The sequence below is a fragment of the Cervus canadensis genome, chromosome 11 (assembly GCF_019320065.1).
Source record: "Cervus canadensis isolate Bull #8, Minnesota chromosome 11, ASM1932006v1, whole genome shotgun sequence".
NCBI lineage: Eukaryota > Metazoa > Chordata > Mammalia > Artiodactyla > Cervidae > Cervus > Cervus canadensis.
In genome coordinates, this window is record NC_057396.1 from 72820017 (window position 1) to 72840717 (window position 20701).

The 20701-nt window shown below is 40.5% G+C and overlaps 2 protein-coding genes across 2 annotated transcripts; both read right to left on the minus strand.

Annotated features, from left to right (window-relative positions):
- Positions 1–358: 358 nt before the first annotated feature.
- LOC122450518 (olfactory receptor 8U9-like) lies at positions 359–1297 on the minus strand. Its single transcript, XM_043482894.1, has one exon. The coding sequence runs from the start codon at positions 1295–1297 to the stop codon at positions 359–361; it is 939 nt and encodes a 312-aa protein (XP_043338829.1).
- Positions 1298–17111: 15814 nt separating this feature from the next.
- On the minus strand, positions 17112–19226 carry LOC122450515 (olfactory receptor 5W2-like). Its single transcript, XM_043482891.1, has one exon. It carries the CDS (start codon positions 18869–18871, stop codon positions 17933–17935), a length of 939 nt encoding a protein of 312 aa, XP_043338826.1. The 5' UTR covers positions 18872–19226; the 3' UTR covers positions 17112–17932.
- Positions 19227–20701: the final 1475 nt, after the last annotated feature.

Sequence of the window (20701 nt, forward strand, 5' to 3'; positions counted from 1 at the left end):
CTGTTGATAAATAAATAGGAGCCTGTAGGAAGGTAAGTTGAATTAACATGGGTGGGGGTTGCTCTGTGCATGGCATCTTACTGAGGCTTCTTCAAGAAAACAAAAAAACTGTGTGGAAAAAAAAAAACAAAACAAAAAAACACCTCTCTACAAAACAGCAAACTGATCCTATTACTATACTACTCTTCCTTAGTTTGGAGAGTTTAGTGAAATGGCTGTTCCCTAAACTGATTTAGGTGAAAATACAAGTAATGGAAAATATTCAGAAGCTGTGTTAGTAAGCCTACAAGAATCGATGTCAAGTTTCCTGAGCTTCATCTCTCAGAATCTTTAAATACGTTAGGATGAAAGTACTGTATCACCCAGAACATAATTTAGTACTGATTGCTTTTTTTAGGGCACCTTTTACATCTTGATTCCTTAAGCTGTAGATCAGTGGGTTTAACATGGGGATGGCAACTGTGTAAAAGACAGAGGCCATTTTGTCTGTGCCCATGGAGTAACTGGAGCTGGGTCTGAAGTACATGAACAGGAGCGTGCCATGAAATACAGCCACAGCAGTTAAGTGGGAGGCACAGGTAGAGAAGGCTTTGCGTCTCCCCTCAGCTGAGTTCATTCTAAGGATGGTTGTTAGGATGTAACTGTAGGAAAGGAGGATGGTGATAATGCTGGTCCCCACAACACAGCCAATAAAAGTGAACATCACAATCTCATTGATGGATGTATCCGAGGAGGAGAGGGCTAGTAAGGGTGGGTTGTCACAGAAAAAGTGATTGATGATATTGGAATTACAGAATGACAACAGAAATGTACAACAGGTGTGGATTGCTGAATCTACCAAGCCTACGATATAAGCAATAGCCACAAGCTGGGTACAGATTCCCCTGGACATGGCAATTGTATAAAGAAGTGGATTGCAAATGGCTACATAACGGTCATAAGCCATGACAGCCAACATGAGACATTCCACATCTGCAAAGGCTCCAAAAAAATACAACTGGGTGGCACATACATTGTATGGAATCCTTTTTTGCTCAGATAAGAAATCAGCCAGCATCTTGGGAGAGATAGTAGAAGAATAGCAGATGTCACAGAAGGACAGATTGCTCAGGAAATAATACATGGGTGTGTGCAGTCTGGGGTCCACCTTGATCAGCAGGATCATCCCGACATTGGCAACCACAGTCACACCATAAACCAGCAGGAAGAGCAGGAAGAGCCCCTGCTGCACATCTTGTCTACCAGAAAGTCCTAAGAATACGAAGTCAGTAAACACAGTGCAGTTCTCAGCAGTCATCCCTCACACATGAAATCTCCTGGTTATGAAAAAGGAAATGGAAGTGAAGGGTTAATATCATCTTACTGTCTTAATTGCTAAATTGCTATTTGTTTCTATATTTCAGTAATTAGAAGAAGAGAGACATAATACTGAGAAGCCTTGAAGTTAAACTGATCCTTTGGGAAATATTTCCAATTGAATATAACTGATAAAATGATAATAATGATGATACATTTGGAAACCATTGTAGTATTTGTAGCACAAATTCATCTATGCTAAATCAGGCTATTTCCATATCAATTTGTGTAGTATTTATGATGATTTTTGCTACTTTAATCAAATATTAAGAAATTTATGTCCTCAGATTGAAGGCAAGATTCTCACAATTAGTTCTCACAATTAGACAACCTATGTCTTCTGACAAGATCTCTGTTTTGTTTCAATGATGTACGAATGGTGTCATATCCTGTAATAGAGAAATATAGTTAATGAATGATGTAGATAATGAATATATTGCTTTATAATTTCTTCATCTTCCATGAGTGTGAAGCAGGAAGAGATATGGCAAGTTTCTGAACACAACAAGAACTCATTTCCCCATTAAATTCTCAGGTTGGTTCAACTTTAGTATATGAGAGTCTGTGAAGACCCACTGGAGCAGAAAGGTGATAGCTTTTGGATAAGAGGGTGGGAGGGTGCTTATGCACGAACTGTTAGAGTGGAGAGGCAGTCATATTCCAGGGCAACATCCCCCCTTCTGAGAGCTGCTGTTACACAGGGGAGATGATGGAGAACATCTGGGACCCAGTCGTAGAGAAGCTGGTAGCACAGATGACAGAGAGGCGAGAAAGGTGGTGAGGTTTACCGTGTGGATCCTTCTGCCCTTGTCTACTCTTCTCAACATGATATGTTCAATGCAAGATCAGTTACGTAAGACACATGATACAAATACTCATATATTCATAGTCCCAGAGACAATCATGCGTGAACTGTGTCCCCATCCCAGGCTCTAAAAATTTTAATAGCTTCATTCTTTAATGTGATCCATATTTCTCTTGAATATCTCTGAGACCAGTCATCCTTGATTTAGGAGTGACTTGTCTTGGGAGGCGGGAGCAATTGAATTTTATGTCCCCTTGCTTTATGTTGCCAAAACCAATTGTGTGATATATAAGGTCATACCTGTCCCCTTACATTCTGTGAGAATTTAAGAAAAGCAGAATTGAGCGTAGGGCTTCCCAGGTGGCTCGGTGATGAAGAATCTGCCTGCCACTGCAGGAGATGCAGAAGATGTGAGTTTGATCCTTGGGTCAAGTAGATCCCCTGGAGGAGAAAATGGCAACCCACTCCAGTATTCTTTCCTGGGAAATCCCATGGACAGAGGAGCTTGGCAGGCTATAGCCCATGGGGTCGCTAAAGAGTTGAACTATGTATATTTATCTGTGTATATCTGAAGAACTGACACTTTCAAATTGTGGTGCTGGAGAAGACTCTTAAGAGTCCCTTGGACTGCAATGAAATCAAACCAGTTAATCCTAAAGGAAATCAACCCTGGATATTCACTGGAAGTGCTGAAGTTGAAGCTCCAACACTTGGGCCACCTGATGTAAAGGGCCAACTCATTGGAAAAAATACAACTCATTGGAAAAGACCCTGATGCTGGGAAATATTTAGGAAAAAAGAGAAAGGTGCCACAGAGGATGAAATGGTTAGATAGCATCACCAACACAATTTGGTGCAAATGAATTTGAGCAAACTCAAGGAGAGAATGAAGGGCTGGGAAGCCTGGTGTGCTACAGTCTGTGGGGTTGCAGAGTCAGACATGACTTAGCAACTGAGCAAAAATAACAAATATATTGGTTTAAAATGAACAGATTGGAAAAAGTAAGTAAAATGAAGTTTTGTGTTTATTTCATATATTCCTTTGTTTATATAACATGCTTTCTTTCAAAAAAGCATTAAAAACCTAAGGACATTTCAAATATGTATCAGAGAAACAAGAAAGATATCAGTACCTGTCCCAGAACTCCTGACTTGGTTGTTGCATGCAGTTCTGTCTGCAGGAAGATTCAGCCTGTCTCCTGCCTGACCTAGATTATATAACCATCTCTGTGTCTGGTCCCTCGGTGGTGAATCCTTGGTCTCTCAGGAATAATTAACAGACATCATGATGTAGTATACCGTCTGGTGCTTCATACTAGTTAGTTGATTGAGAATGAAATACAGACTGTGGGTAAATGATACTAATCAACAAGCCTTCCTAATTTCCAGTTCATGAATCCCTATACCTGTACTTTCTTTTCATTAGATAAATGACAAAACAAATGAAAAAACCTTCACACTTACATAATAACACAGACACACAGACAGCCCATTAAATGCATTAACGGAGTAATGATTTTGAAAAAACAGCAAAAATCTGAACATATCTACAGTACCTATTGATAACTAAACTTTATTTTCTATGTACTTGACTTTTAATATTTAAATAAAATTGATGTTGCAATGAATTATATAATAAATTATGCATATATATAAAACCACTTAGTGTATATTCAGTTATTAACCAAAAATCTGTGATGTGAGAAAATTAAATACATACACTTTAGCATCTTTTTGCATTTTCATATTGTGTCAGTTCAGTTCAGTTGCTCAGTCGTGTCCAACTCTTTATGACCCCATGAACTGCAGCATGCCAGTCCTCCCTGTCCATCACCAACTCCCAGAGTCCACCCAAACCCATGTACATTGAGTCAGTGATGCCATCCAACCATCTCATCCTCTGTCGTCCGCTTCTCCTCCTGCCTTCAATCTTTCCCACCATCAGGGTCTTTTCAAAAGAGCCAGCTCTTCGCCTCAGGTGGCCAAAGTATTGGAGTTTCAGCTTCAACATCAGTCCTTCCAATGAACACCCAGGACTGATCTCCTTTAGGATGGACTGGTTGGGTCTCCTTGCAGTCCATGAGACTCTCAAGTCTTCTCCAACACCACAGTTCAAAAGGATCAGTTCTTCAGCTCATACTGTGCTGATCACAACAAACTATGGAAAATTCTTAAAGAGGTGCGAATACCAGATCTCATTACCTGCCTCCTGAGAAACCTGCATGCAGGTCAAGAAGCAACAGGTAGAACTAGACATGGAAAAACACACTAGTTCAAAATTGGGAAAGGGGTAACATCTAGGCTATATATTGTCACTCTGCTTATTTAACTAACAGACATAGTACATCATGTGAAATGCTTGGCTCTGTGAAGCACAAGCTGGAATCTAGATTGCCAGGAGAAATATCAATAACCTCAGAATGCAGATGACACCACCCTTATGTCAGAAAGTGAAGAGGAACTAAAGAGTCTCTTGATGGAGATGAAATTGGGGTGTGAAAAAGCTGGCTTACAACTCAACATTCAAAGAAACTAAGATTATGGCATACAGTCCCATTATTTTATGGCAAATAGATGCAGAAACAATGGAAACAGTGAGAGATTTTATTTTCTAGGGCTTCAAAATCACTGCAGATGGTGACTGCAGCTATGAAATTAAAAAACACTCTCCTTGGGAGAAAAGCTATGACAAACCTACACAGCGTGTTAAAAAGCAGAGACATCAGTTTGCTGGTAAAGATCCATATAGTAAAAGCTGTGGTTTTTCCAATAGTTTTATATGGATGTGGGAGTTGGACCATAAAGAAAGCTGAGTACCAAAGAACTGATGCTTTCAAACTTGCTGGAGAAAACTCTTGAGAGTTCCTTGGACAGCAAGGAGATCAACCAGTCAATCCTAATGGAAATCAATTGTGAATATTCATGGGAAAGACTGATGCTGAAGCTGAAACTCCAATACTTTGGCCACTTGATGTGAAGAGTCAACTCATTTGAAAAGATTCTGATGCTTGGAAAGATTGAAGGCAGACGGAGAAGGGGACGACAGAGGATGAGATGGTTGGATGTGATCACCGATTCAGTGGACATGACTTTGAGCAATCTCCAGGAGATAGTGAGGAATGGGGAAGACTGTCATGCTGCAGTCCATGGGGTCACAAAGAGTTGGACACGACTTAGCAACTGAACAACAACAACATAATTTATCAAAGCCAGATAATTTATTTCTTAAAATAAATTATATGTAGGAACTTCCCTGGTGGTCCAGTGGTTAAGACTCTGCACTTCTAACACAGAGGTTGAGGGTTCCAGTTGGTGCCCTGGGTGTGGGTTAAGATTCCACATGCCACATGCCAGGCCAATAAGTAAATAAATAAAACTAAAATCCTAAAAATAAATAAATAAATTCTATAAATGATGTTTAGGAGCAAAGAGTGTTAAAATGACATAAACCTTGCAATTTTTGCTTTTTCACCATGCTCATTTTATATTATCTAATTTTCACTGCATGTTTTTATAGATTTGACATATTATCACATATGTCCTGGTCTAATAACCTCATAATATGGAACAGAAATTGAAGCCCAGAGGGAATAATATTCTGAAATTCTGTAGTCATTGTTTATTTGCTTCCATAAAAATAGCTCAAAAATAGATTCCTAAATACAGCACAATGAAACAAATTTGTCTTAAAATGTAACTCTAAGTAGTCTCTCAGATGTTATGGCTTGTTTATGTTAAAGTGACACTTGAAAACTCAGAAAACAATGACATACAGCTCCTAGATTTCTGAGAGGACTGATGGATCATACAAGTCCCATTTCTAAACCAAGGAGGGATCCAACAGTGACCGATAGCAGAGCAGACAACTAGGAAGCTTTGTCACCCTGGGAGGGCATCTGTTTTAGTTACATCACATGGACACGAACATGATCAATGTTGGGGTGAAGAGTAAGTGATGGGGGGGACTACTTTGTCGTAGTTTCGGAAAGGAATAGGAAGTAAAGAAAGTGGTGTCCCTTGACATTGTACAACTTGACAGTTTCGAGGAGGTGATCTCTGCATTATCCATCTATTGTAATGTTTTATCACACGTGTGGGTCATCGCTGTATACTTTTGAGCACAGGTTGCTATTTGTTCTTTAGACACCTGTAGGTGATAAATATTCTCCCCAAATGTACTATAATCATATATATTAGCTCTACACCTTCAGTCTTTTTTTTTTTTACACCTCCAGTCTTAATGCAGTTAGTTTAATAGCCACAGATGTGTAAATGCAAAATATGAGCAAACAAGAAAAGATGTGCAAGACATGTACCAGTTTATGCATTCCAGTCATTCAGTAAGTTTCATATTTCTTCTTAATCTTAACTTGTAATAAATACAAAACAAATGATTTTCAGTTATTTTTCTTTATGTCTTCATACTGTTAACTGTTATAGTATTCCCCCATGATGTCTATATTCTTCAGACAAAATTCAACTAAATTAATAATTTTCAGAAAAGAGATTTCTGTTACAATTATTAATGCTTTTTCTTAATGTATTTCTCTTTTTTATGTGATGACCTCAATATGAAAATACCAAATGTACTTCTGTGGCAGATATTGGCAAGAAAAATCTCAAAAACCCTATGTAATTGCTAAAAGTATTTCAGCATGTTTGTACAGGAAAATGATATATTTGTTTTCATTAAGAATTTATTTCCATTCTCTATTTTTCTGTTGTGTATTTGGAGGGAGGGAAGTTAACCATCATCACCATAATCTGATTTCTTTCCAGACATATTTTTCTCAGATGCTTCTCTTTCTCTAAGAATACCACATTTCCTCAGGCTACACTCTGTTTAGACAGAACCCCATCTTATCTTCATAAAGCTGACTGCCCATCCAATCCATGATGACTAACTCTTCCTAAACCTGTAACATGGATAGCAGTATGCTACTGACAGTTGAATAACCTAAATTGCTTCCCCAAAGATTTGGGCATTAATAGAGAATACCTTTTTGAATCATGAGGGCATGGAGGGAGAGACTGAAGGTAGAATGTAAAATGCAAGACTTTGGAGACAAACAATTGAGATAAAAAGTGTACATTTAAACTTTTGGGGTCCTTTAATGGATCAGAACCTGGTGGTAAGGAGTCAACGATAAGAAAGTAAAAGAGAGAAAGAGGCTGATATTCCCTGGTTTACACAGACGACCATTAAAGCCCTTGACGCAGGACTTGCATCACTCACGAAGGCACCAGTCCCTCTCAGGGGGTCTTAGAAGCACGGGCAGGAAAGTGAGCACGACGGGTCTCCACACTCCAGAGAATCAGCCAGAAAAAGAGAGAGAGAGAGAGAGAGAAGACACGGGGACCTAAGCTCTGATGGAGCAAAGGTGCTTTCATGATTTTTCTATGAGTATATATAGGCTGTGGTACAAGAAACTTCTTTCGGGAATGATAGAGATCAGAAAACCAAATGTACAGCAACCGTTACCAAGGGAACAAGGGGTAATGTTAGTCACAAGGTCAGGAGACAATCCATATCTCAAGAAAGGAGAAGGAGACTAAGCAGTTTTGTCCTAAAGAGAATGTTTACTAAAGGAGACCAAGCCTGCTTCACACAATGACCTCAGTCCCTGGGAGCAGCGTGCTGTTCCGCTTGAAGAGGGACGAAGGACTCATGAGAGACAGCATGTAGGAATCCTCCCGTCAAACACTCCCTGACACTAAACAAACTTCCTTGCTGCCAATGATGTCCCTAAACATAATACTGAATAGGTAACTATCTACTTAAGACTTAAAAATAAAATTTAGATTTAGTAAATACTAATATGGTTTTCTATAAAGTATGTCAGTTCACACCTCCACTATGACTTTTCAGTGTGAATCATCTGGGTTTTCCACATCTTGTATTAGCTGCTCCATCACGTCCAACTCTTTTCGAGTCTATGGACTGTAGCCCACCAGGATCCTCTGTCCATGGAATTGTCCAGGCAAGGATACTGGAGTGGGGTGCCATTCCCTTCTCCAGGGCATCTTCCCGACCCAGGGAATGAACCCGGGTCTGTTGCAGGCAGATTCTTTACCATCTGAGTTACCAGGGAAGGCTTTCCACAACTTAAACAACACTTATTGTTGTCTGCCTTTTCAACCCTGTCCATTGTGTAGAATATCTGATTCCCTGATGACTCAAAAAGCTGAAAATCAGCTTATATGAATATCCCTTTTAACAAAATGTCTCTTAAAGTAAAAATTCAGCATAGGTCAGTTAATTGGGCTTGATTGATGGGATTCAGCCTCCTGTAACCCACTGGACTGGAGATGCAATTTTTTACTTCCATTGGCAAATATATTTATTTATTTATATTTATTTAAATATATCCCCATCCCTCTGTTATACTTTTTTAATCATTCCAAATAGAAATCACTGATAGAGGCATATCAACATAGATACAGCTTGTGGTAGCTGGAATGTTCAATAATGGTTATTGCATTCATAACTCTTTTGACCAGTAAAAAATGAGGCCCATGGAGGGAGTGATTTGTAGAAGGTCACAGTTACTGTAAGTTGAGTGTTCATACAGACACAGTGTTGTTGAAACTGCTTCTCCAGTTCGTAGTTTATTTCTAGTGAGGTTTTCAAGCTAAGTTAAATTTGCCGCCTCTGAAGAAAGAGCCACATACTTATCAAATCAATGAGAGCTATTACCGTTTTGATTCAACAAACTCTGCTAACTAACTTTTTGCCAGTATGAGCTCATGGCTTCTATCATTCTGTATATGACCTAACTACCATTACTGGTTATGCTTATTTGTGGGGATACGAACTGCAGAGTAGAAAGAATGAACTGTAAGAAAATAATTGGCCTAAGTTACAATCTTAGCTAAGTGCTGAAGAACTGATGCTTTTGAACTGTGGTGTTGGAGAAGACCCTTGAGAGTTCCTTGGACGGCAAGGAGATCCAACCAGCCCATCCTGAAAGAAATCTGTCCTGAATATTCATTGGAAGGACTGATGTTGAAGCTGAAACTCCAATACTTTGGCCACCTGATGCGAAGAGCTGACTCTTTTGAAGAGACCCTGATGCTGGGAAAGATTGAGGGCAGGAAGAGAAGGGGACAACAGAGGATGAGATGGTTGGATGGCATCACCGACTCAATGGACATAAGTTTGGGTAAACTTCAAGAGCTGGTGATGGACAGGGAGGCCTGGCGTACTACAGTCCATGGGGTCGCAAAGAGTCATACACGACTGAGTGACTGAACTGAAGTTACAATCTCATTACACATGGTTACTGAAGGAGGCCATGCAATGAGAGTCAGAGATGGTAAATGAAGCCTAAAATTCTTGGGATGATACCTGGATGAGACGCTGACAAATGACTCAGAGAGGAAATAAGACTGTAAAATATAAATAAAGTATTAAACTCAAAGTTGAGTTTGAGTAGTCAGGGAGAGGGTGAACTAGCAAGAGAGAGGAAAGCCTTCAGTAGTGAAAATGTATGCTGCATTATAAATTACATTAAAGTTACATTTATTGCAGTGGAAACTATCTGTAACAGTAGTTTTTTCAGAGGAGGGGATAAGTTAGAAGGTTGGAATCAACATAAACACATTACTATGTATAAAATAGGTAATCAACAAGGTCTTACTCAATAGTATAGGGAACTCAATACTCTGTAATAACCTGTATGGGCTAGTAATCTGAAAAAGAATAGATACATGGATTTGTATTACAAATCACTTTGCTGTACAACTGAAACTGAGACAAATTGTTGGTCAACTCTAACCCAATATAAAATATAAATTAAAAAGTAGAATTTTTCCAATACAGATCAATGTGAAGGTAGGGTATGGGAAATGCTGGCTTTCGGTGGGGAAGAATGGAATGGTAGCCTGAAGGTGATAAGAGTCAAGTGTTTTGTCCTAAATATGGAACAGGAACTGTCCTAAGTGCATGAGTTCATCACAAAAGATAGACATTGTTTCCTTTGCAGCTAAATGTGCCATTTCAACTATGGCCCTGGGGACAGGACCACAGAGTTACATAAGAAAAGTGCTCTGGGATTAATTAGCCAAATCCTTTCTTGGCAAGGTGCAACCAGGGAATTGCATCATTAGGGTGGTTTCAGGCATTTGGACTGATTTGGGAATGGTGTGTCCAACATAGATCACTGTGAAGTAACCTTTGCTCAGCTCAGACATTGAATGAATACAGGGTCTGGAAAAACCAGTCCTAAGGGCAAAGAACTGCAAACATGATATGATGATGGGATGTGTAGTGAAATCTGAAACACTGGATGACCTGCCTCTGACGTGAATAAAGGTGGATCCTGAAGATGCCACTCGTGACCTGGTGCTGTGAATGATACCATCTCTTTTCAGGGCTCGTCCCTGAGGAACTTAGTAAGCTTTATATGATTGTGCAACCTTACGTAAAGCAGATAGCGAGTGGCAGCCTGCCTAACAGCACAGGGATCTCAACATGGTACCTGCGGTGACCTAGAGGGGTGCGGTGCCGGAACGGGGGGGTGAGAGGGAGGGGGCATATGCACACGCTTGGGTATTTGTTTCCCTGCACAGGAGAACTAGCGCAACGTTGTAAAGCAACTGAACCCCACCTAAAAAAAATCCAGATTGAATACTCACCTCTCTCACATCTTGATCATTATGTTAAAATAAAAATAAACAGAAGCAAATGCAAAAATTCCCGATTTCCTTATCATCTGTAAAGGCATTAATACAGCGTTATTAGATGAAAGGAAAAAAGTAAAGTCTATTTTCCTTAAACATACAGTGGGTAGATGGTAAAGAATCCACTTGCAATGAAGGAGACTATGGTTCAATCCCTGGTCAGAAATATCCCTTGAAGAAGGAAATCCAGTGTTTTTGCCTGGAGAATTACATAGACAGAAGAACCTGGCAGGCAACAGTCCATGGGCTCACCAAGAGTGAGACACTACTGAGTGACCAAGCATCTCAGCACCTTATATGTAATTGATGGCCAGAGAACCCAATTTTGCATAACACAAATAAGTTTATTTTTAATATGTATGAATATCTTTACTAGGTCTCTAAGAAAGTACATTGAATGTGGAAAGGGTTTGGACAATAATTAAGAGGTACTGATTTATAAAATATCCTGAGAAAAAAATCAATTATTTGAGGTTATAAAAGAAAATAGGTGGGTCATGGACATAGCGAGGGAATTTAAAAAAAAAAAAAAAAAAACTGCTTCTGCTTCACTGGCTGTGCTAAAGTCTTTGACTGTGTGGATCATGAAAAACTGTGGAAAAAACTGAAAGTGATAGTATTTTGCCGAAAGTTTTCACTTCCATCTCAGGTTCAAAGGATTTGTTAACAAAGTAAGCCACTCAATATATACAAATAAATAATGCAGATATTTATTAGAGAATTATCTAGCTTACTCTCAAGACACTAACATTAAAAGAAAAGAGAAATAGAAAGAGCAGAGAATACATCACCAAACTGGGTTTTGACCAACATCCAGACTTAAACAGAGCCAGGAAGTCCCATGTCACAGCACGTCTGGAGTCCCAAATGGGAAAAGGTCCCAGGCAGCACATCCGCCCTGCTCTGTGGGTGAGACATCAAAGACTGACCTTCTGGTTCCGATTTATAATCCCCGGAGACTCAAACGGATATATTCATCAAATTGGGACCAAATTGCAAGCCTGGTTTCAGGATAATGCTGCTTGTTTTGCCATGGAAAACCTGGAATGCGGCGAAGCCGGGGGCTTGGTTGGTCAGGCCGCCTCCAGGGGCTCAGCTGTCTCAGGACCCCTCCCACAGCTTACCTCTGTGCTGAAAGTCCTGCACTCAGCAGTCACTCCCCGTCACTCCCCGTCAGGGCCGTGTCCAGGTGGGTCAGAGCAAAGCCAGAGGCCTGCTCTGCTTTGTCTCTGAAGCCTAAACAAGGCTATTTTATTTATTTTCTTTAGCAGATGGGAGTACCAGATTACTTTAGCTGTCTCCTGAGAAAGCTGCATGTGAGTCAAGAAGCAACAGTTAGAATCAGACACAGAACCAATGACTGGTTCAAAATTGGGAAAGGGGTATGACAAGACTGTATATTGTTATCTTGCTTATTTAACTTATATGCAGAATACATCATAAGAAATGCTGGGCTGGATGAATCACAAGCTGGAATCAAAATTTCCAGGAGAAATATCAACAACCTTAGAAATGCACATGATACCACTCTGACGGCAGAAAGTTAAGAGTAACTAAAGAGCTTCCTGATGAAGGTGAAAGAGGAGAGTGAAAGCTGGCTTACAGCTCAACATTCAAAGCACTAAGATAATGGCATCTGGTCCCAACATTTCATGGCAAATTTTGGTGTTCACTCACTAAGTCATGTCTAACTCTTTGCAGCCCCATAGACTGCAGCAAACCAGGCTTCTCTGTCCTTCATCATCTCCCAGAGTTTTATCAAACTCATGTCTATTGAGTCAGTCAGGAAGCAACAGTAAGAACTGGACATGGAGCAACAGATTGGTTCCAAATAGGAAAAGGAGTACGTCAAGGCTGTATATTGTCACCCTGCTTATTTAACTTATATGCAGAGTACATCATGAGAAACGCTGGGCTGGAGGAAGCACAAGCTGGAATCAAGATTGCCGGGGAAAATATCAATAACCTCAGATATGTAGATGACACCACCCTTAGGGCAGAAAGTGAAGAAGAACTAAAGAGCCTCTTGATGAAAGTGAAAGAGGAGAGTGAAAAAGTTGGCTTAAAGCTCAACATTCAGAAAACTAAGATCATGGCATCCAGTCCCATCGCTTCATGGCAAATAGATGGGGAAACAGTGGAAACAGTAGCTGACTTTATTTTTCTGCACTCCAAAATCACTGTGGATGGTAATTGTAGCCATGAAATTAAAAGATGCTTACTCCTTGGAAGGAAAGTTATGACCAACCTAGACAGCATATTAAAAAGCAGAGACATTACTTTGCCAACAAAGGTCTGTCTAGTCAAGGCTATGGTTTTTCATGTATGGATATCAGAATTGACATATAAATATATATAGAATATAAAGAATATAAAGAAAGCTGAGTGCCAAAGAATTGATGCTTTTGAACTGCAGTGTTGGAGAAGACAGTTTTTTTTTTTTTTTCCCATTTATTTTTATTAGTTGGAGGCTAATTACTTTACAATATTGTAGTGGTTTTGTCATACATTGACATGAATCAGACATGGATTTACATGTATTCCCCATCCTGATCCCCCCTCCCATCTCCCGCTCCACCCGATTCCTCTGGGTCTTCCCAGTGCACCAGGCCCGAGCACTTGTCTCATGCATCCCATTATACAGAGTGAAAGAAGCCAGAAAGATAAAGACCAATACAGTATACTAACGCATATATATGGAATTTAGAAAGATGGTAACGATAACCCTATATGCAAAACAGAAAAAGAGACACAGATGTACAGAACAGAATTTTGGACTCTGTGGGAGAAGGCGAGGGTGGGATGTTGGAGAAGACTCTTGAGAGTTTCTTGGGCTGCAAGAAGATCCAACCAGTCCATCCTAAAGGAGGTCAGTCCTGGGTGTTCATTGGAAGGAATGATGTTGAAGTTGAAACTCCAATACTTTGGCCACCTGATGCGAGGAGCTGACTCATTGGAAAGGACCCTGATGTTGGGAAAGATTGAGGGCAGGAGGAGAAGGGGATGGCAGAGGATGAGGTGGTTGGATGGCATTACTGACTCAATGGACGTGGGTTTGGGTGGACTCTGGGAGTTGGTGATGGACAGGGAGACCTGGCGTGCTGCGGTTCATGGGGTTGCAAAGAGTCGGACACGACTGAGTGACTGAACTGAACTGAACTGAATGCCATCCAACCATCTCCTTCTCTGTTGTACACTTTTCCTCCTGCCTTAAATCGTTCCCAAATTAAAGGTCTTTTCCAACCATTTGACTCTTTGGATTAGGTAACCCACATATTGGAGCTTCAGCTTCAGCATCAGTCTTTCCAATGAATATTCAGGACTGATTTCTTTTAGGTTTGACTGGTTTGATCTCCTTGCTGTCCAAGGGACTCTCAAGAGTCTTCTCCAGCACCACAGGTTGAAAACTTCGATTCTTTGGACTCAGTCTTCTTTATGTACAATTCTTACATCTACATGATGACTGGAAAAACCATATTTTGACTATACAAACCTGTGTTGGCAAAGTGATGTCTCTGCTTTTTCATACTCTAAGCTTGTTATAGCTTTTCTTCTTTTAATTTCATGGTTGCAGTCACCATCCACAGTGGTTTTGGGACCCAATAAAATAAAGTCTGTCAGTTTCCATTTTTCCCCCATCTATTTGCCATGAAGTGATGGGACCAGATGCCATGATCTTAGTTTTTTGAATGTTGAGTTTTCAACTGTTTTTTTCACTTTCTTATTCACCTTCATCAAGAAGCTCTTTAGTTCCTCTTCACTTTCTGTCATTAGAGTGATATCATCTGCATATTTGAGGTTGTTGATATTTCTGCCAACAATCTTGATTTCAGCTTATGATTCATCCAGCCCAGCATTTCACATGAGGTACTCTGCATGTAAGTTAAATAAGTGGCATGACAATATATAGCCTTGACATACTCCTTTCCCAATTTTGAACCAATCAGTTGTCCTATGTCTGGTTCTAACTGTTGCTATTTGACCTGCATATAGGTTTCTCAGGAAGCAGGTAAGGTGGTCTGTTATTTCCATCTGTTTAAGAATTTTCCAGTTTTTTGTGATCCACACAGTCAAAGGCTTTAGTGTAGTCATTTAAGCAGATGTTTTTCTGAAATTATCTTGCTTTTCCTGTGATGCAACAGATGTTGGTAGGTTAATTTCTGGTTCCTCTGCATTTTCTAAATCCAGCTTTTACATCTGGACACTCTATTCATGTACTGTTGAAACCTAGGAGAAGGATTTTTAGTATCACCTTGCTAGTATGTGAAATAAGTGCATTTGTGTGGCAGTTTGAACATTCTTTGCCATTGCCCTTCTTTTATATTGGAATGTAAACTGACCTTCTTGGCAAATAGAAGCAGATAAAGTGGAAACAATTACAGATTTTATTTTCCTGGGCTCCAAAATCACTGGGGACAGTGACTGCTGCCATGAAATTAAGAGATGCTTGTTCTTTGGAAGGAAAGGGATGACAAACCTGGACAGATTATTAAAAAGCAGAGACATCACTTTGCTGACAAAGACCTGTGTAGTCAAAGCTATGGTTTTTCCAGTCGTCATGTACGGATGTGAGAGTTGGACCATAAAGAAGGCTTAAGTGGTGAAGAACTGATGCTTTTGAACTGTCGTGTTAGAGAAGACTCTTGTGACTTCCTTGGACTGCAAGGAGATCAAACCAGTCAATACTAAAGGAAATCAACTCTGAATATTCATTGGAAGGACTGATGCTGAAGCTGAGGCTCCAAAACTTTGCCCACTTGATGCAAAGAACTGACTCATTGGAAAAGAGCCTGGTGCTGGGAAAGACTGTAAGCAGGAGGAGAAGGGGACCCAGAGGATGAGATGGTTAGACAGAGTCATTCCCAAAATGGACATGAATTTGAGCAAACTCTGAGAGATAGTGGAGGACAGATGAGCTTGGCATGCTGTAGTTCTTGGGGCCCCAAAGAGTCAGACATGACAGCCACTGAGCACTATGGACAACAAGAAAACATGTTTCTTCCTCTTTAGACTTTGTGTAATAAGTCACTGCTGACAAATAGCGTGCTGACATTTTCATTTTAATATGTTGTTTCAGGCTTATGATATGTGAGGTATATAACATACAACACATCATGTACACCGAAGGGATATATAATGTTAGGGAAAAGGATCTAAGGGACAAACCTTGTAGATCCCATTACTGTGTTTCCAAACTTTAAAGTGTGTTTACAGGATTCTTTCATGACAGCAACATAAACCGTCCTGATGGCTTGACATAGGGCTATGTTTTTTTGTTTGTTTTTTTTGTTTTTTTAATAAATGGATAAATAAGCAGTTAACTTAAATAAATTACTGGAATAAATACTAGAATTACCTAACATTCAGCTCTTTATGATGACTACTACTAAAATTCTGTTTAGAATAAAGTTCCAGTACATGTCGCAGATACACAGAGAGCCAATATCAATCACTGCAAATATAATACAATTCTAAACATTACCTTGTGTTTGTTTCTTATTTTCCTGTATACCAATACTTAAGATGATAACTTTCTCTTTCATTTAAAAGATAGCAATTGGGCTTTTTTTTTTTTTTTAATATTAACTGAGATAATGGCTAATAATGCAAAGGACACAGGTTTAATCCCTCAGTCAGAAAGATCCTCTGGAGAAGAAAATGGCAATCCACTTCAATATTCTTGCCTGGGAAATCCAATGGACAGAGGAGCCTGGCAGGCTACAATAGAGTCAGACACGACTTTGTGACTAAAAATAAGACAGCAAAAGGCTAATGCTAGGAGCACCTCAAGAGGTGGAGTTGTCTTTTCCAATGACCTTTAAAGAAGATCCAGGTTCTTCATCCCCCAGCTTCCAATCATGAGTTTCTGTGCCTCTGTGAAGAGCACCGCGTCTGGTCTCTGCAATATTGGCAAGACAGAGCCTCCGCAGGACGATCACCAGCCTCTGCAGCGCAGCAGCAGCAGTCCAGTGCATATGACTCTGAGTCTGCTTAGTGGTATTATTGGGCAGAATTACAAGGAACAGACTATTCAAGAAGATCTGCCAATCCCTGTGAACCCTGTCTCTTACTCATTCAACTGAGGCTGGAGGCATGAAACAGAGATATATTTCTTTTACAGTGAATATGCGTGTGAGCTAAGTAGCTTCAGTTGTGCCTGACTCTTAACAGCCCCATGGACTAAAGCCCACCAGGCTTGACTGTCCATCGGATTCTCCAGGCAAGGATACTGAAGTGGGTTGCCTGCCCTCCTCCAGGGGATCTTCCCAGCCCAAGGGTCAAGCCCACATCTCTATTCCTCCTGCACTGGCTGGTAGGTTCTTTACCACCTGTGAGGCACAGGAAATATACTAGAATAAAGTGAAATAAAGGGAGGGGTTCTTGCTAGTGTATTTGGTAAATTTACAAGGACTCCTTTGCTTGATATTGCAAGGGGCCCTCGCTCATTTAATCAATAAGTGTTTTTGAATGGCATTCTGAAGCCCAGCAATATAAATATCAAAGTAGATAATGGGTGAACGAGAAAGGAAAGGAACTTGCATTTATCGAGGTTTGAGATACAACACATGATTTTACATTTATTCTTATTTTTTATGAATTTATTTATATAAGAAAGTATTTATTCACTACCTCTACAATTTTACATACTATGATGACAGAGTTATAGGGTGATACAAGTACATAAAACATGTACAAAAAAACTATTTGACCTACTAATATTCCCTTATTGCTTAGCAACTTTATTAAACCTGTTGTTTAGAAAATGTACTGGAATCATAGGATGGTAGGGTGAATTGACATAGGTGGAGGGATTGCTCGGTGAATGCTGTCTCGCAGGAGGCTTACCCAAGGAAAGAGGTATAAAAAGACCCTCTCTGCAAAATAGCAAAGTGACCATATTGCTCCCCTTTCTTAGTCTGAAGACAAATTAAGATAACTGATGACTACTTTCAACACTCAGTTTAGGCACAGAGGTAAGTAATTGGGAATATCCAGAAGACTGTAATGATGAGACCACAAGCATCTATCAGTACCTGAGCTTCTGCTCTCAGAATCTTTACGTATGTAGTTTCGGTTGAAAACACTGTATCACTCAGAACACAATTTAGTACTGATTACTTTTTCTATGGCAACTTTCACATCCTTATTTCTTAAACTGTAAATCAGTGGGTTTAGCATGGGGATGACAACTGTGTAGAAGACAGAGGCTATTTTGTCTGTGTCCATGGAGTAACTCGAGCTGGGTCTGAAATACATGAACAGGAGCGTGCCGTGAAATATAGCCACGGCAGTTAAATGGGAGGCACACGTAGAGAAAGCTTTGCGTCGCCCCTCGGCTGAGTTCATCCTAAGGATGGTTGCTATGATGTAGGTGTAGGAGAGGAGGACAGTGATAATGCTGGTCCCCACAACACAGCTACTGGATATGAACAGCATTATCTCATTGATGGATGTATCTGAGGATGAGAGGGCTAGCAAGGCTGGGAAGTCACAGAAAAAGTGATTGATGACATTAGAACTGCAAAATGATAATCGAAATGTACAACAGGTGTGGATTGCTGAATCTACCAAACCTTCCACATAGACAACAGATATTAGCTGGTTACAGAGTTTTCTGGACATGGAAACTGTATACAGAAGTGGATTACAAATGGCTACATAACGGTCATAAGCCATGACAGCCAACATGAGACACTCCACATCTGCAAAAGTCCCCCAGAAATACATCTGCATGGCACACAAGTCAAGTGGAATCCTTTTATGCTCAGAGAGGAGATCAGCCAGCATCTTGGGAGAGACAGCAGAGGAGTAGCAGACATCACAGAAGGACAGATTGCTCAGGAAATGATACATGGGTGTGTGCAGTCTGGGGTCCACCTTGATCAGCAGGATCATCCCGACATTGGCAATCACAGTCACACCATAAACCAGCAGGAAGAGCAGGAAGAGGCCCTGCTGCACGTGCCTGTCATCTGAAAGTCCTCGGAATGTGAAGTCAGGAGCCACACTGCAGTTCTCAGCAGTCATCACTCAGGTATGTTGGGAAATTCCTGGCTGTGAAAGAGGAAATGGAAATGGAGGGTCAATATATCAATTTACTATCTTTATAGATAAACTCCTGGTCCTTTTGTAGATTTCAGTAATCAAGAAAAGAGACAGGCCTTCCTAGGACTGCATGAGGCCAACAGACTCTTGAGAAATATTCTCCAATTTTATATAAATGAAAAAATAATGTTGACAACAATACATTTACAAAGCACTGTACAGTTTTACAGTGCCCTTGCAACCGAAATAAATCAGACTGTTTCCAGTCCAACTTGTGTAGTATTTATGGCCATGTTTGTGGCTTTCCTGATGGCTGAGATGTAAAGAATTTGCCTGCAATGCAGGCGACCTGGGTTTGATCCCTGGGTCGGGAAGATATCCTGGAGAGGGGAATGGCTATCCAGTATTCTTGCCTGGAGAATTTCATGAACAGAGGATCCTGGTGGGCTCTACAGTCCATGGGGTCGCAGAGTCAGGCACGACAGGGTGACTAACACTTTGCTGCTTCTGTCTAATACTAACAAAATGATGTGCTCTGAGCGAAGCAAGGGTCTAACAATTAGGTGGTTCACATAACTTGTCTTCTGACAAGATTGCTGGGTGTTTTGGTTTGTTTTGTTTTTCAATGATGTAGAAATGTTGCTCAGAGAAGGCGCTGGCACCCCACTCCAGTCCTCTCGCCTGGAAAATCCCGTGGACAGAGGAGCCTGGTAGTCTGCAGTCCATGGGGTCGCTAGGAGTCCGACGCGACTTCACTTTCACTTTTCACTTTCATGCATTGGAGAAGGAAATGGCGACCCACTCCAGTGTTCTTGCCTGGAGAATCCCAGGGACGGGGGAGCCTGGTGGGCTGCCGTCTCTGGGGTGGCACAGAGTCGGACACGACTGAAGTGACTTAGCAGCAGCAGAAATGTTATATCCTGTGTTACAGAAGAGTAGTAAGTAAGAAGCACAGGTGAAAAAAAAAAAAACAAAAAAAACAAACAAACAACAAAAAAAAAGAAGCACAGGTGATGAATATATTGCTTTATTATTCCCCCTTTGGAGAGGGCAGGACTATAGCCAATTTCTGAATATAAGAAGTCTTCACTTCCCCATTAACCTCTCAAGTCCCTCCAACCTCAGCATAGGAGGGATAGGTGGTTCATGATTCAGGACCTGCTGGGACAGAGATGGTGGTGATTTTTGGAAAAGAGGGTGCAAGTGTCTCTACGAACTAAATGCTGAAATGCTGACCATTCTTCTGTTTGGAAGTTGCAGTTATACCAGGGAGATGATGAAGAGCATTTGAGGTCCAGTTGCAGAGATGCTGGTAGCAAGGGTCATAGAGGCGAGAAAGAAGGCTTGGTTTGCTGCATGAGTCCTTTCTGCCCTAACCTACCCTCTTCCACACTTTGTATTCTGCCATAACGGTTTTTTAAGACACATAACATAAATACTGTCATGGTCAGACTTCTGTAACCTCAGAGACGTTCACATCTGAGCTGTGGCCCCACTCCAATTCCCTAAAAATTTTAATATTGTTTGATTATTTTATTTGAGCCACGTTTCTCTTCAGTATCACTGAGTTCTGCCTTTCTTTGGTTTAAGAATTATTTGTCTTTGGAAGGACAATGGAATCTTATGTCCCACTGTTATATTTTACCCAAACCATTTATGTGATATATAATGTCATCAGTTAGTCAGTTCAGTCACTCAGGTGGGTCTGACTCTTTGTGACCCCACAGACTGCAGCACTCCAGGCCTCCCTGTCCATCACCACTCCCAGAGCTTGCTCAAACTCATGTCCACTGAGTCAGAGATGTCATCCAA

Bases quoted from the DNA above. Each gene is read 5' to 3' on its own strand.
- LOC122450515 (XM_043482891.1), bottom strand. From the start codon at position 18,871: ATGACTGCTGAGAACTGCAGTGTGGCTCCTGACTTCACATTCCGAGGA.
- LOC122450518 (XM_043482894.1), bottom strand. From the start codon at position 1,297: ATGACTGCTGAGAACTGCACTGTGTTTACTGACTTCGTATTCTTAGGA.